General features: G+C 31.8%; 1 protein-coding gene across 1 annotated transcript; it reads left to right on the top strand.

The window, feature by feature from the left end:
• Nucleotides 1–7665: 7665 nt before the first annotated feature.
• LOC122579949 (alcohol acyltransferase 9) lies at nt 7666–10750 on the top strand. Its single transcript, XM_043752217.1, has 2 exons — nt 7666–8293; nt 9727–10750. The coding sequence occupies exons 1-2, from the start codon at nt 7805–7807 to the stop codon at nt 10630–10632; spliced, it is 1395 nt and encodes a 464-aa protein (XP_043608152.1). The 5' UTR covers nt 7666–7804; the 3' UTR covers nt 10633–10750.
• Nucleotides 10751–16302: the final 5552 nt, after the last annotated feature.

Genomic DNA, 16302 nt, shown 5'->3' with positions numbered 1-16302 from the left:
GAAAAAATAAAGAGTTGGATGATAATACATCATGTTAAATATTTTGTAAGTAGAACATTTCCAGAACATGATTATTGAAATGATATGTTACTTGAAATGGTAACTTTATTATTGGTAAATTTCAGTATAATCATGTAAAATGGCGTATAATAAGAGGTCCTTGATGCAAATGACCATGGCTATGACTTTAGGCCTCCATCAAATACATGAAATGGGTAAATGACCTGGTTTAACAGTCAAAGAAAAGGTAAATCAGGCTAACAACTAACACTGTTGTTAGAGACACATGAAATCGAGATTTGAACCCTTGACCTCTGCATTTAATACTGTATGTCCCCCATCGCTAGGATAGTAGGATACCACAACAGATCGAGAAATAGAATAGTAAAGCATTAATACAAAGTATCAAAATGCATCAGAAGATCTTGAAGTGATTAAGTTTTATTGTCGTTCTCTTCTTTAGTTATTATAAGTTGGGTGAGTTAAGCTGAGCTAGCAAGAAGGAAAGCTTACATCACAAATTAAGAAGGTTTATATAGTTTTATACTGTATGTGTTGTTAAAAAAACTGGTTTTGCTGACAATTACCCTGATCAAACCTTTTAACATGTTGGTTCATATATATGGAGGTTATGTTCCCACATGCATTAAAATGAGTGTTATGGTTGTAAAGATGTTGACTTTTGAGAATGCTTTCATTATTAGAGAGCCCTATTGGTTTGCTTAATTAATTCCTTGAGGATCTGTTGGAAATTTGTGAGTGTAGGGTTGGTAATAATTGTCAAAAACAAACTAATATTACACTTTGAACTATGGTGAATTCACCTTCGAATGGTAGTATATTGCAATCCAACAATGCATGTTGTTTTACTAAATCTATCTACGGTCCGATAATTCAAAGTAACTCTCAAGTTTTTTGACACGGATACGAGAGCCAAAGATCAAAGATTGTTGATTATGTTCATGGAAGACCTGATGTTTGTTGTTTTAAGCAAGAGAGATAACAGTTGTTTTAAGCAAGAGAGAGTAGTTTGCTGGGAAACCTGTTAGCAATTAACTTAATTAGGTTATTTGCTTTAGAAAATAATTTTTAAGTACCCCTATAGTTGTTCTTTTTTTTTTTTTTTTTATAACAGCCCTATAGTTGTTCATCTGCTTTATTATACTGTAAATTTTTAAGCCAACTTCTAAATTTTTGTTGCATTGTTACTTTTTCGAAACATTAATTTCTAGTCAAAGATGTTGATGCTTGTAGAACAGGATTCTGTTGTCAATTAATTTATGTGAAGATGTTCTTGTTTCCACTTTGGTACATAAACAAAATTATTCTGGGTCCTTTCTTGACTAATTGGTTTGACCATGTTTAGGCTAAACGAAAAAAAATATTTTTCTTTAATACAAAAGTATCGTACTATCTTAATTTTAAAATATATCAAATGTTTTCTTTTCAATTTTGAAATATTGATCGTGGAAGCATATGCAACTACCATGCGTTGAAATTTATCAGCTTCCGTTCCCATTATTCACTACAAGATTTTGTATAAAAACTTGTGACCATAATCATGGTTTCGTAGATCGTGTAAAAAGCGGGGCGAATCCAATATTCATTATCGAGTGAGTTTTTATCATCAAATTATTAATGTTTATGAATAATCCGAAGTGCGTAAAATAATTTACAACAAAATGATACTAACTTACATTAGAACATCTACAATATAGGCGCCAACTTTTGCAAACCAAAACAAGTTTGTTTTCATCCAATAGTTTTTTGAATTAATCATAACTACTACATTTTATCTGTTTTGTTTTGAACTTTTGTCACAAATGTTTTTTCACTTAAATTTTCATGCTCCAATATATATATATATATAGGGTAATACTCCGGTAAAAACACTTAAAAACATCATTTTGATGCATTAAAAGTCCATAAAACTAACATAGTGTTTAACTAATTATCATTATTTAAGTGTTTAACAACACATTGATCCGTCAAAATTGAAAAAATCACGTTTTTTTTTGTGTATCCATCTTGGATGCATATTCATCAAATTGATGCATCCAACAAAAAACGTGATTTTTTGGATTTTGACGGATCGATGTGTTGTTAAACACTTAAATAATGATAATTAGTTATGCACTATGTCAGTTTTATGGACTTTTAATGCATCAAAATGTAGTTTTTAAGTGTTTACATTTTAATTTCATTCTCATTTTATTGTCACCCTATATATATATATATATATATATATATATATATATACGGCTGTTCTTCTAATCTATTGCTAAATGACTGAAAGAGCTCATCTATTAATTCGTCTTCTAGATGGCCCTTAAACACTGCCTCGACACCGACTCTCACACCTATTGCAAGTCGTCTAGCGTGGTCCTTCGTCTCAGGTTCTACAATGCGAGGCAGTCCTTTCATTTTCTCTATTGTAAAGCAACCATTGCGATCAACTATTTCCTTTAATTCTTGAGGCGATGCATAGTATATTGGTATGTTGAGAGAGTCTACCTTCTCTTCATCAATCTTCCCCTAATCTTCCACCTTTTGTGTGTGCATTTTCTCTCTTAAAACTCATATCCTATCTAAATACAATCATCTCGTTTCGTTTTGGGAACCTGACAATCAATGACAAACGTTCTTGCTCTTACAAAGTCCTCTGGATCATGTATTATTATTATCATCATTGTCATATTTTCATTATATTTACAATATGAATCGTATTAATTCCAACAAGCTAGATTGGTTTTTAGTTCAATGACAGATCTATAAAATATAAATTATGTGTGTTCAATTTAGTTGGCCGGAAAAAAAAAAAACTAGAAAATATCGAAATTACTAAACATTAACATAAACAAAAAATACTATGTAATTTACATAGTAAGGTCCATGCTTGACTCGATGAAAAAGAAAAAAAAATTATGACGTATAAGTTTCTTTCACATATAAATAAAGTCTGACTAAATATCACATTTTTATAAGATATGGGACGTAATACTGCCTTTGACAGTTTGACGATCTATGTGAGAGGGTGAGACGTAAATGACCTTATCCTTACATGAGGTAAAAAAAAAAAGGCACTGAGTAATACCACCAGGTCAACGGTCAACCCACCAGAGTATTAGCGGCGACGTCGCCGCTAATAGTGGGCCCCCGACAACCTGCAACGATGAAAACGATGACTGACAAACCACGTTTACGAGATGCCACGTCACCACTATTAGCGGCGACGTCGCCGCGAATAGTGGGGCCCCCATCGACTGACAAACCAGGAAAGTCTCGGGAATGGTTATTTGCCATCATTTTATCCTATCAAGTATGGCAACCCATCATTTTCAAACACTATATATAGTCGTCATTTTCAGAACGCAAATTGTATCTTTCCTTTTCAAGCATATTGTATCTTTCGTTTTCAGACATTACTTTTTCGTTTTCATAACCGCTGGCAATTTCGTTTTCATAGCTGCTGGTATATTGACGTATTTATATATATATATGTTATGAATATAGATATAGATATTATACATATGTGTAAATATATATATATATATATATATATATAATATGGACACCATCAATAGTTAATTAACTAGATGTTTACTTGAATTGTTTCAGATGGATAGTTTGGAGGATATTTGGGCAGACCCAAAAAACGTACGTATTGAAGTGCCGGATAATGTGTTTGAGCAACCTGATGCAGACGGTGAATTTGAATGCGAAGCTGGGGACTTTGAAACCGATGAGGTGTTCGGTTCCGTTGAAGAATTGACGGAGTTGGCTCAAAGAACATCAATGGATTTGGGTTATGTTCTAGTCATACGACGGACGAACAAAAAATAAAAAGAGGTGGTCAATAAAGTGACACTTATATGTCACCACGGTGGAGCGCGCGATGTAAGGTTAATTGGGCCACCCAAACGGTCCAGTAAGATAGGTTGTCCCTTCACTTTAATAGGCCGCCCTGGGCGTGATGGTGGTTGGAGGGTAACTGTCAAGGACTGGAGACACAATCATGATCCAACTACCGATCTGCAAGGGAATGTGTACGCGAGACGGATGACGGATGAAGAAAAGGAATATGTGGGGAACCAATCGGATCGCGGTTTGTCGCCGGAAAAAATTCGATCGCCGGAAAACTGGTTCGCCGGATATCGCCGGAAATCTCCAAAACTGGTTCGCCGGATATCACCGGAAAAAATGTTCCCCGCAAAACTGGTTGGTCGGATAACTTATTCGCCGGAAAACAGTAACCGCTAAAAGCGCGTCTGAAAATGGAGGCCGGGACGCCGGAAAACGTGGGACAAACAAATAGGATTGTTGATAACGAGGATGAGGGGATAGATGGCCGGATTATGTAAATAAAAAGGATAATATGGAGAAGAAAGGAAAATATGGAGGAAGAGATGGCCGGAGGTCTTACGGAGAAGAAAGAAAAATATGGAGGAAAAGGAGAGATCTGTGCGTTTAAAAAGATGTAGTTTCAGTGTGGGACCCACTATTTGCGGCGACGTCGCCGCTAATAGTGGGTGGTGGGGCTACCCTTTTTGACTGGTCGTGTTACGCGCTTCGAAAAAAAACTGCTTTCAAAACAAACCTCCGGCCGGTAAAGACAATCCTTGATCTGTAACTACAAAAATAAAAAAAATTTACACTTCGAACAAAGTTTTGCTTGTTTTATGAGAAATAAATCCGATTATAAACCAAAATTTTATGACAAATTAAATGGGAGCCAATTTGTTACCTTTTCATCCGCAGGGAAGCACGTCATTTACTTGTTCAAATTATTTACTATATGTCACTATATACATCTGCTTTAATTTAAATGAGATCTTATGATTAAGATGTGTAACAGATACATTCCCACCTGTATATATAATCAAAACTGTTGTTTCTCCTTTTCCGCTTTTTTTCGGGAAAAAAAAAATGAGGAATCACACACATATATATATATATATATATATATATATATAAAGGTGAGATATTTTGAGACCAACTCTTATTCTAGGACTAACTAAGACCATTAATTTTTGTACACCATCATCATCTACTACGATATACAAGACTTTTTTGTAAAAATACTAAGACTTTCCGGCGACGGGCCCACCAGAAAATCATGTGTAAGTTAACTTACACATGTGTAAGTACGAAAATCAATAGTCCTTTTTTAGACTTTTTTAGTTGGTCTTAAATTATCTTTCCCATATATATATATATATATATATATATTTCTTCAAGAATTAATAATCAGTTATATTCGTTCAATTCCAGCTAATTTCACATGTAGATTAACATGAACATTTTATTAAAAAAACATAATTTGGATCTTCCACATAATTTGATCCAGATATAATTAACTATAATTTTCTTTTACTAAATAGCATAGGAAATTAAACGGATCCCATAGAAAGATTAGTCGTCCATTTATTCATTTTTTCTCCCATAATTAAAGAGTTAGTCGACGAGCTTATGAATCAAGTGGATCATAATCTTCATCTAAATTGCCTTTAATTAATTTACTTACCAAAAATGTCCCATAGTTGCTTCTTCGATTATAATTTATATTAAGCAATCTATACTAAACCTGCTCCTAATTAGTGGAGGCCGTATAATATCATGCCACACTTTCCCACTTAATTTAATAATTTCCATGCGGCAGGAATCTCATAGTGCATATCACTATCCAATACTTTAATGATACTTTAATTTCTATAAATAGTGCAATATAAGGTTAATTAAAGAATGCACTCCGTAATAAAATTTGGAGTAAACGACACAAATCGTCCCTGTGGTTTGTTAAAATGAACACGAACCTTATCCTCTTATAACGAGAGTTTAATGGGGGTAGATGATGGTCAACTGGTCAAAAGACTAAACACGAACCTTATCTTCATATAAAGGACTGTCAGTGATGTTTTTGATTAGAAAGGACGAAACGTGATCGTTTTGATACACAACATGGACGATTTGTGTCGGTTAATCTAAACTTTGAGTAAATTATACTTTTGATATTTTTGGTTACGTATAAAGCAGCATGGTTGGATCAGTGGTAAACAACCTCTTCTCTGGAGACAGAGGTCATGGGTTCGATCCTCATCTCATGAAAAGGTTGGGAGACATTTTCTACCATTTAGGTAGTAAATGGAAGCAGGGATCAGTGGTAAACAACCTCTTCTCTGGAGACAGAGGTCATGGGTTCGATCCTCATCTCATGAAAAGGTTGGGAGACATTTTCTACCATTTAGGTAGTAAATGGAAGCAGTCTCTCTACTTAGATAGAGGTAAGGTTTGCCTACATCTTAACCTTCCCCAAACACCATTGAGGCATTGGGGTTCAAAACCTGCTGAAGGCGACACTGAGCAATTTTTTTTATATTTTTGGTTACGAAATTATTGATTTTAATCTCTAGGTTTCATTAGTTCCGTTTTTTATCTAAAAATATTTGCTCCGTTTATATATTTTGTTTAAATCACTAACAAACGTTAAATGTGAGATCACATGACGAGTACTTAGTATTTTCCTTAATTACCATAGAGATCAAAAGTGTGATCAACTTAGTTTATAACCATCATTTTCATCAATAATAACATCATTAACTTTAGCCACAATCAACAAACAAAGTTCTTACCGTTTCAGATCTATATGTTAGTTACATAATAAAATCAGAAACATAAATCACCTATACATATATAGAACTATATATTCCCGAATTTATAAGTATATATATATATATTATATATATATATATATGAATCTTGTTTGTTCCTTCACCCATAAAAAAAATCATCGATACCTAATAAAATGAGTATTAAAATCATTGATGGCATGTTAATTAGTAATTACAGTAATTACATACTAGCATGGTAGCGTGCAAAAGAGTGGTGATGCAGGGCCCAAACCCAAGTATTAAAAATTAGGCCATTTTGTATTTAGAAGGTTAAGACAAAAAGAGGCCTTCACTAAAACGGCTATAACTTTTGCTATAGAGCTCCGATTTCAGCGTATAACCAGGCTAAACGACCGTTGGAAAGAGGAGCATCAAGTTACAAATAGCCAAAGGCGGTTTGGGTCAGTCTTCGGGCCCAAAAACGCCATTTTCCATGAGTTATGGGCCTTTTTCTATGTTTTTCGGGTTTTTTTAAACTTTGTTTTTGTAATAACTTTGAGCTCACTTGTATTTTAAGGCCCGTTCGAATTTTGCATGCTTATTTATATCATTGTAGACATGGGAAAATGATCAGTTCATCATAAATCAAAATTTCATTTTTCCCTACACGTGTGTGTTTGTGTGAAAATCCCTAAATTTTGGTATTCTTTTAGAATCAACGAACTTTAGAAGAATTATTTCTGAGTATTCTTATAATCGACAGAATCAACTAACCATCTCATATTCCGTCTGCGTCAAGCAGCGATTACATATCATACGGAAATCTTGGATCCAAAATTACATATACTTCTAGAGTTATTTCTAGATCTCATAACTTTATTAATTTAATTCCGGTCATATTTGCTCTATCTAATATCATCCATGATAAACACTAACAAATTAAGTAGAATATACACAATATGATTAAAAAGAATTAGCGATACTATTAAAAATAAAAATGTTACTAGATATATGTTTATGGTTTTGCGTTTCACGGATATCTTGCTAGTATATATATTTGTCGCAGCTCTTCCCTACCATTTCCTATTTCTCCACAAACCTCTCTCCCTTGCCTTGAAATCTCTCTCTCTCTCTCTCACGTTCTCTCTCTCTAGGTGCGTGTGTGTGAGAACGATTTAGAGAAGTAATTATTAAGTATGCAAAGATCATGGGATGATGAACTCCCAGATTGTTGCTATGAAGAGAAGCAGCCAAGCTTGATCAAACCAAGTAGCCCCACTCCAAATCACAAGCTTTATCTCTCCAATCTTGATGATCAAAAGTTCCTTAGATTCTCAATCAAATATCTTTATCTTTTTCAAAAGTCTGTCCCTATTCATCTCCTCAAACTTTCTCTTTCCAAGGTTCTTGTTGATTACTATCCATTAGCAGGCAGATTAAGACCACTACTACTACTTAAATCATCATCTAATATTGAAGACGGTCTTAGTGACGTCGACAATGATGATAATAATAAACTTCAAGTTGATTGTAATGGTGAGGGTGCTGTTTTTGCTGAAGCATACATGGATATGACTGCTCAAGAGTTCCTTGAGATTTCTAACAAACCAAACAAGTCATGGAGGAAGCTGCTTTTTAGGGTGGATATCCGCACTTTTGTCGATACTCCTCCTCTTGTTGTTCAAGTAAGTTCTTAACTTGATTGCCTTGTCGTATATATGTAGATTAATTACTCTTCAACAAAGTATCGATCGAGTATATATATATATATAAAGGAAAACGCTAATTAGAGCCTTAATTTAATAATAAATGTACAACTAATTTATGTATCTTAATTACTGTTCTCAGGTTATATTCAACAAAGAAGCAAGAAATCTTATAATCTATGTATAAGATGTGAAATTACTCATATATTTTATATATATATCGGGCAAAACTATATAGCAGTGATACTATACTTATATTTTTATAAATAAATGAAAAACGATAGTTCTTTCTTTAAACTTTCTTATTTCGGCATGTCATTTCTAAAAAATTTTCCTTTTAAGTTTTTAAAGATATATTGATTTATCCATATGTCTAATATTAAAAAACAAATTTCGCTAAAAAAAAATCAAATATAATCACAATTACACTATCCTTGAAATAAATAATTTTATGATCGATGTACACTTGATTTGTACATTTAATCCAATAAGTTTTTTAAAAATAACATGCATGTATTAATTAACAAAAAAAAAAAAATCTTAAGAACATGTGACTATCTTTTAAACTTGAGTGAAATTGACAGAACTTTACCTTTGTATAGTGAAATATTCGTCTTTACTCAACTCTTAAAAAACGTCGTATTTATTAAAAATATAGATATTTTTATTGAGAGCCTTATTAGTAAATCACTAATATTCTTTCCTTTATAAGACAACTTATTTTTTCTTTGTTTCATTTTACTTTTAAAACTTGCACATCTTTAATTTTTTATTTTTGAAAGGCACATCTTCAATTGACCATCTTGTAATCCTAAATCGGAAAATGACGTATGAAAAAATAATATTGTCGGCGCACACACATATATGCACATATGGAAAAAAGATATTCTCAATATTATGCAACCAAGATTTAATAAAGAATTCTTACATTACTATCGCACATCTACATGTTAATTATGTAACATTATACACAAGTGAGTGTGGTTTTACGTACTCTTTTCTAATATTCTGATATTGGGTTACAAGATATTTATATCCGAATAAAATTTTAAATACAAATAACTAGATAATTAAATAAAGCATATATAAGAGTAGAAGTTGTCTAATAAGGAAAAAAATAACATACATAATATGTTATTACTTAATTTGTAGTACTTCGTATTATTTTTAATTCTTTTAATATAATAATCAAAGAACAATCGCACATGCTGGGCACTAACTTCACATCTCATGCGTTTGAACACAAAGAATCCCTATAACAAGATTTAAGTAATGCAATTTTAATTAATCATTCGAATAAGTCAATTACATATATAAATCTTTCCCCATAACCATGCATGATCGATCACTATATATATATGATACAATTATATATATTTCGTTTGTCTAATTCAACTATAAATTATATATAGGTGACAAAACTTAGCTGCGGAGGAATGATTTTGTGCACGGCCATCAACCATTGTTTATGTGATGGCATAGGAACATCTCAATTCCTACATGCTTGGGCTCATCTTACCTCCAAATCAACCGATAATGTGCCAATAATCCCGTTCCATTCTCGCCATGTGTTCAAGCTACGATCCCCTACTTCACATTTGCCTTCAATCCATCCTGCATTTGTCAAAAATGTCACTAATAATCCTAACATCGTGGACGGTTTATCACTTAATCAGTATCTACAGTCTCAACCTCTAGTTCCAGCATCGCTGACCTACACCGCGTCTAATATACTTCACCTCAAAAGCAAATTTGTGCCTTCATTAAAATGTACCACTTTTGAGGTCTTAGCGTCTCATACTTGGCGTTCATGGGTTAAATCACTAGATCTTGCACCATCACTCGAGGTGAAGCTCCTATTTTCCATGAACATTCGGAACAAAGTGATCCCGGAAATTCCAAAAGGATATTATGCCAATGGATTTGTATTGGCATGTGCAAAGACTAAAGTGAAAGACTTGGTAAATGGAAATTTGTACCCTGTAGTGAAGCTAATTCAAGAAGCCAAGTCAAATATCAATGATGATAGCATAAGTGGGATAGTAGAGTTATTGGAGGACAAAAATATAAAAACCGATCTCACTAGAAGTTTAGTTATATCACAATGGTCTAGATTTGAGTTGGAGAACTTGGATTTTGGAGAAGGAATGCCTTTGCATATGGGTCCTCTAACTAGTGACATATATTGTCTATTTTTACCCGTTATAGGCGATTCTAAAGCCATCCGAGTGCTTGTGTCATTGCCCAAGAGTGTCGTTGGCAGATTTGAGTATTACATGAATAATTTTCTCGATTCAAATAATGTAGTGGCACACTGAAGTGGTGAGAAAGAAGATTTAACTACTACGAGTATAATTTTGTTTTCAACTTTTTGTTTAACTTTGAGTACAATGTTAAATTAACTTGATTTTGATATAATCAATAAACTCATGTAAATGGCGTTCCTTTCCTTTCCGTCAATAAACTAAGACAATCATATCATTGTTCCCAATCAGATTCAAACGAGTTTGTGATTCACCTTGACTCAGACTAAGCGTACCTGACTCATAGGAATCCAGAGCAAATAAGAGTCACCTAAAAAATCATCTGTTTTTGATATAATTCGACTTGGCTCGTAAAAATCAACTCATGATTAAGAGTTATATGATACATATAATACATGCACACATTATCAACACTTTTCTTTAAGTTGTAGGATTGATAATACAATTCTGTACGTATGACTGTATCACTGTAAGGTAGTCTCCAATACTTGGTATGCTAGGTGACTCTAGCCTGGAGTGTTGGTAATGTTTTATAGCAGTTAAAGTTTCGGATGGGTCTAGATGTGTAAGTTTGAATTCTAAATTTGTATAATTTGTATTTTGATCTCTAGCTCCTTGCTAGTTAATTTGGTTATCTATAAAATTATGCCGTTCAAAAAAAAAAACGGTTCAATTAAGAAGTTTTCTTTCTATTTAGATCGATCGGAAATTGGAACTACTGACTCTTTAGTTTTTCCCGTTGAACATGTTATTTGTTTTCTTTGAGAAAACTCTTTATGTTATTTTATGGTGATGTGTGTATGTAATATTATTTTGCTTTGTATATATATATTTTTTTTTTATCATAACTATTTACTTTATTACTGTTATTAATTTTAAGTAATTTTAGTTTATGTTTTCTACAAAAATGATAATTGTATAATAAGCATTATTTTATCTTGATTGAATGGGATCCTAACTAATCATATAAACGTGACATATTTTAAAAATCATCATCATCATCGCATCATCATTATTTTATATGAAAGTAAGATGTTTGTTAGAATGGCAATCATTTTATTTATGAAGTGCTTTTCTGCCTCATACACAATAAGTTGCCTAATCATTGGCCAACTACATCTTCGGATGAACACCTATCCATATATATTTTATGGCTTGAATTATTTTCCTTTTTCTTGTGATTTTCTTAAAAATAACATCATTATTTTATTTTTCTTAGCTTTTTTATATTTAATTAAAATTTGCTATATATGTTATTTAATTATCAAAATTACTCCACGTTAAAATTTGAAAAGATTTCGCCACCACAATCCATGTGTGTTCAGGGCTGATTAAAACTTTTTGATAGCTCTAAAGTAAGACTAATATTGAGAGTTTTTTATTGTTATTGACAAAAAAAGACATCATCTTCAATCCGTGCTTATGATTAACAAAAATAAATTAAAAATCTTACAAATGTCAAAGTTAAAAGAATTTATTTACGTTGTATTTGTAAAACTTTTAATAGTTTTAAAACATCTATATAGCCATATAGGAACTTTTTCGAATGAAAAGTGTTTTTCGCGAATACCGGCAATACGTGCAGACATTACAATTTGTATAATGGTATAAATGTTATGTGATAAGTGATCATGTGAATAATCGTCGAACGGTTAATCAATTGAAAAATTATAACCTTTATTAATTAATTGATTGAATTCTATGACAATTGTCGTCTAGTAATATTAAAATTAAATTACACGATCGTATAATATAGTATCTGCACGACTAGACCATTACTAGGCAACTTTATAGACCAACATGAGAATATATTATTGTCTCGAATTCCTTCGCCAAATCAAATTTCCGAAAAATGGTCCACCTGCAAATAATCGATTGGTCTCCACTTTACATGACGACTTAATGATAAGGTTAATTAGTAACTATTCTTTTTATTCTTTCTTTGAAAATTTACTTTTTATTCACAAAAACCAGAGTCCACCAAACCATAACATACAAACTGCATCACATCAAATAAAAATTACGTATATCCACTCAAGAGATTGAATGACGTTTTTTTCCATTACTAAATACTGATACCACGAAAAATCTACTCATTTAATATTTTAGAAGTTTTATTGGATGTTTATGAAAACCTTAACGAATCTCTTTTCGTAACGAGCTATCCATACATAAACACCAACGTGTCACTAATAAAATATATTTGAAAATCTTTTTTTTTTATTCTTACCAATTTTGTTTGTGCAGTACTTCGAACAAATCTCAAACCAAAAACATGAACAGGGGGCTCACTTTACACGATCAATTAAATCTTTGCGAAATTGCCATCACCACAACACAAGAGCAAACAAATGATCCATGGATTCTACCTCTCTCTCTCTCGCATACCCCACAAACCATCGACTCTAGATGATAACTTCTAGCTTTCAATATATGTCATCATCGATGACACCCGGTCCATTGTCACTCTCCATATATATATATAGGGTAACTTTTCCGTACAAACAGGATTAAAATGAGAACAGTACGAACCAGGGATACAATAGTAATTTTCGTCCTTTTTCTTTTTCTCTTTCCTCTACCACGAATCTGTCAAAACTTTTACCCCAGATACTTTAGATTCAACATATCAAACAAATGAAAGCATTTGAATTTTAATAAAATACATCATTAAACTCAGAGTTTGATACTCTTTAATTTGATTACCATTTCATTAAGTTTTGAGAATCATTGAAATGGATGCACAAAATTATACAAGGGTGCGATATGCATTATTGCATCCATACAATTTGGATGCACAAAAAAGTGAAAACACAAATAACTTGGAACTTAATTGGATGCACAAAAAATACATACCATATATAGATGATTAAACAAAAGAACATCAATCGATATAATTTATATACAAGGAACTTGGATGCATACAAATTGGAAACACAATCATAAAAAGGAATGGATGCATATGCATCCATAAAAAAATAAAGAATTGCATGGATAACCATCAATACATCAAATGAAAAACCATGAGCAACAATCTAAGAATATTTTTTATGAATGCTATTTTCAATATAATGTCCAGAGAGTAGATTCAAGAAATCAAACCTCCAAGTCACGGATGCACTTGTTCATTCTGGTTAAAAATCCTTTTAGTTTTTTTTATTTTTTCAGCTCTTCAATTCACAGAAAAAAAAGAAATAATCAGTGACTCGATGTCGTATTCGAAGCATCATCATTAAAACTGGATTTGTAGGATGCACCACTAATCAAAATCCAGGATGTGTGACCGTAAATCAAAATCATTGTTTGTTGTGGGTTTTTATTTGTATTGTTGTATTTGTGTTAGTTGGAAAGAGAGCAAATTAAAATATAATTTTGGGAGAAAATAAAGTTTTTGATAGAGAGAGATATTTGAATGAATGTCTGGAAATAAGATAAAGTTGGGGATACATGGGGAAGAGGGTAAAAAAAAAATACGTGTGGTACTATAAGTTTAATTCCAAGTGTACCCTTTTAGCTATTTTAATATTAAAATAAAATATCAAAAAGTCTTAACCGTCGATCTAATTTATGTATGGATAAGATCTGTTCTTATTTGTTCCCATTCTTAATGTGTTCTTATTGGATGGGAAGCCTATATATATATATATACATATATAAAAGTGAATATAGAGTTGTTATGCAATAAACTTGGGTGAAAAACCTCCACATACCAATATTTTAACATTTTGAATAAATGTTTGGCCCTTCATGATTTTTATGGTTTAAAAAAAGGTATGTGAGTGGTTTTTCACCCAACTTAGGTGCCTAACAGCCTCATATTCTCTTCCCCTATATATATATATATATATATATAGTGAAAAGTTATTTTGAGAACCCTTTTTTTTGCGAGAACCTTTGAGAACTTTTCAAATCAAGTCCAACCGATGATTATTCTTTACATGAAAATTGTTTTTGATTGTTTTCTGAATAACTTATGTGTAATTTTGAAGTTTATAATTGTTTAGACGCATGTATTATCATCCGTTATACAATTATGTGGAGATTTGGATTCTTGATCACATGTGCACGAATATTGCTATGATTACATGTGATCGACTTGCATACATGTGATCATAGCAATATTCGTGCACATGTGATCAATAATCCAAATCTCCACATAATTGTATAACGGATGATAATCCATGCCTCCAAACAATTATAGAGAATAACTTTACCCTATATATATATATATATATAGGGGTTAGTTATTTATAGTACAGACATTAAAAAAAGTATAAAAAGTATATATGTAAGTTAACTTACTTTTTTTTCCTTCTTCTCCAGCGAGGCTACCGCCGCCAATCACCACCATGATCATCCAGCGACGGCGACCATCTCCGGTGAAATTTACACATGTGTAAGTTATATACACACTTACACATGTGTATATAACTTACACATGTGTAAGTCTGGCCGGAGATGGTCGCCGTCGCCAGATGATCATGGTGGTGGTCGGAGATGATCATGGTGGTGGTGGTGGTGGTGGTCGGAAATGGAAGGAAAAAGAAAGAAGAAGAAAGTAAATTAACTTACACATGTACTTTTTGTACTTTTTTAATGTTTGTACTATAATTATCGTTCTCACATATATATATATATATATGAGAAAGATTATTATAGTATATATATATATATATATAGGAAAATGACTGTTCTTCCTAACAAAATAGCCTAAAAATCCTCCTAACAATTTAAGAAGGTAACATGTGGTATCCACTAATTTTCTTTCCTAATCTTACCCTTTGATTTTTTCACATGTCATCATCTAATAGTTAGGAAGATTTTTAGGCTATTTTGTTAAGAAGATTAATCATTTCCCACATGTATATATATATATATATATATAGGGGGGACAATCAAATAAGAAAAGTTTTAAATTAAAAACACAATGAGAACATTTAAAAACTACATTTTGATGCCTTAAAAGTCTATAAAACTAATATAGTGTAGAACTAATTATCATTATTTAAGTGTTTAACAACACATTGGTATGCCAAAATCGAGAAAATCATTTTTTTTTGTGCATCCATCTTGGATGCATATTAATCAAAATGACGCATACAACACACAACGTGATTTTTTCGATTTTGACGGATCAATGTATTGTTAAACACTTAAATAATGATAATTAGTTATGTACTATGTTAGTTTTTATGGACTTTTAATGCGTCAAAATGATGTTTTTAAGTGTTCTCACCATTCTTATTTTAAGACTGTTCTCATCGGAGTGTTACCATATATATATATATATATATATATTGCTTTTTTTTTCACCCACGGGTTAAATAACTATTATACTTCACTTCTAAAGATTCAAAAAAGAAAAAAAGAATTTTGCTTTAAATGAGTCTTATGTACTTAATTAAATTTAACTTTAAGAAAACTGATGAAATTTTTTATAATAATATATAGATATATAGATATAGATGTAAATTAGATAGTTAAAATATCTAACATGTTTTTGAGTTTTAATTGTATTTTTCTCTTAATTTATTTCTTTTATTAAGGTGTATATAGTTATACTTTTTAGCATAAAATTTAGAGAGTGAATTTTTAATTAAACGAAGTCCTAAGGGCTTTCGTTAAGGTGCATTTTATAATTGTATACTTACCATAAAAATCAAGGGGTGGACTTTTGATATAAAAACGTACAACCTTTTTATGCACGTTAAGTAGTGAAGCCCT

This window comes from Erigeron canadensis, chromosome 8, assembly GCF_010389155.1.
Source record: "Erigeron canadensis isolate Cc75 chromosome 8, C_canadensis_v1, whole genome shotgun sequence".
Lineage (NCBI taxonomy): Eukaryota > Viridiplantae > Streptophyta > Magnoliopsida > Asterales > Asteraceae > Erigeron > Erigeron canadensis.
The sequence above is the reverse complement of the archived record's forward strand: the minus strand, read 5'-3'. Positions and strand labels throughout refer to the sequence as shown.

Excerpts from the sequence above, each read along its gene's own strand:
- LOC122579949 (XM_043752217.1), top strand. The coding sequence starts at position 7,805 with ATGCAAAGATCATGGGATGATGAACTCCCAGATTGTTGCTATGAAGAG. Across the intron at positions 8,294-9,726 it reads CTCCTCCTCTTGTTGTTCAA|GTGACAAAACTTAGCTGCGG; the intron begins GTAAGTTCTTAA and ends AATTATATATAG.